The sequence below is a fragment of the Tupaia chinensis genome, unplaced genomic scaffold, assembly GCF_000334495.1.
Source record: "Tupaia chinensis unplaced genomic scaffold, TupChi_1.0 Scaffold000418_1, whole genome shotgun sequence".
Taxonomy (NCBI): domain Eukaryota; kingdom Metazoa; phylum Chordata; class Mammalia; order Scandentia; family Tupaiidae; genus Tupaia; species Tupaia belangeri.
The window spans coordinates 1,902,593-1,903,665 of record NW_006159923.1 but is presented as its reverse complement, the minus strand read 5'-3'; the positions used below and the strand labels follow the sequence as shown (position 1 = coordinate 1,903,665).

At 58.4% G+C, this 1,073-nt stretch overlaps 1 protein-coding gene across 1 annotated transcript in view; it reads left to right on the top strand.

Annotated features, from left to right (window-relative positions):
• The window catches only part of NOL4L (nucleolar protein 4 like), a 102,897-nt gene that overhangs the window by 15,006 nt on the left and 86,818 nt on the right, over window positions 1-1,073 (top strand). Inside the window, exon 3 of the mRNA XM_006154744.3 lies at window positions 311-422. Coding sequence (XP_006154806.1) covers window positions 311-422 — 112 coding nt within the window. The remainder of the gene's footprint in view (window positions 1-310; window positions 423-1,073) is intronic.

Below are 1,073 nucleotides of genomic sequence, written 5' to 3'. Positions count from 1 at the left end.
AAGATCCCGAGAGGAGAATGGAGGAGAAGGGATTGCGGCGTGACCATCCCCCCTGGGGGGTGATTTCTTGCTTTCTGCCTCTATGTCTGTCTCTGTCTGTCTGGTGAGCGCACATGCCCTATAGCAAAAAACCTCTCTAAAAAAAAAAAAGAATCAAGGATGCCTGCCCTTCCTTCCTCAGATCACTGCCCTTTGGTGGGGGCCAGAGTACCTACTGTCACCACCCACCACCAAAGCATAGACCTTGGCGACCCAGTGGCCATCACCTCCCATGGCCCCATTTAACAGGCAAACCTCCTCTCTCTCCCAGATCGCCGAGACCTATGCCTTCCTCCCGAGAGAGGCGGTGACCCGGTTCCTCATGAGCTGCACCGAGTGCCAGAAGAGGATGCACTTCAATTCCAACGGCCTGGAGCCCAAAGGTAGGGAGAAGGCCATGCTGAGGGGGCGGGGCCTAAAGTGGGGGCTTCCTGGGGGCAGACTGTCCCCCTGGAAGGGCCTGTCCTTTGCTGGCACAACCAGAAAGGCACGTGCCTGGTCACCACCACCATTCTGAGGACCAGAGTGGTCCACCGTGCTGGTCAGAGTCCCACTTTGTTCTGATTAACTGTAAGTGTCAAGCGTCACCTAAAACACGAACAGCCCGTTACCCCTGTCCACCAGGGCCCAGGCCAGCCTCTCTCACCCACCCTGGTTCCAGCTGGAAATGGCTGCCCCACCTCTTCCTCGAAGCTGCCTGGTGCTGTCCTCAGGCCTCTTGCTCCGCTCTGGCACTTCTCGGTGCAGGAGTGCAGGGCAGGGCCGGTCTGCTGTCTGAGGACAGAGGCACACCCCTCTGCACGCGCATCCTCCCACCCTGCAGCCACGACACCCGCTTAGTGTTCATCCCCTCCCTGTGCGTGCCCGCGTGGTCTCTGGTCGGCAAGTGCATGGGGACTGATTGGAATGTAAAATGCCTGGGCTTGCAGGTGGCATGGTGGTTAAGGCGCTGGACTCACATAGCTGACCGTGGTCGAGTCCCGAACCTGGTGGCCTGTTTCTCACATTCTCTATCTTTCTGTCTCTCTCCTGCT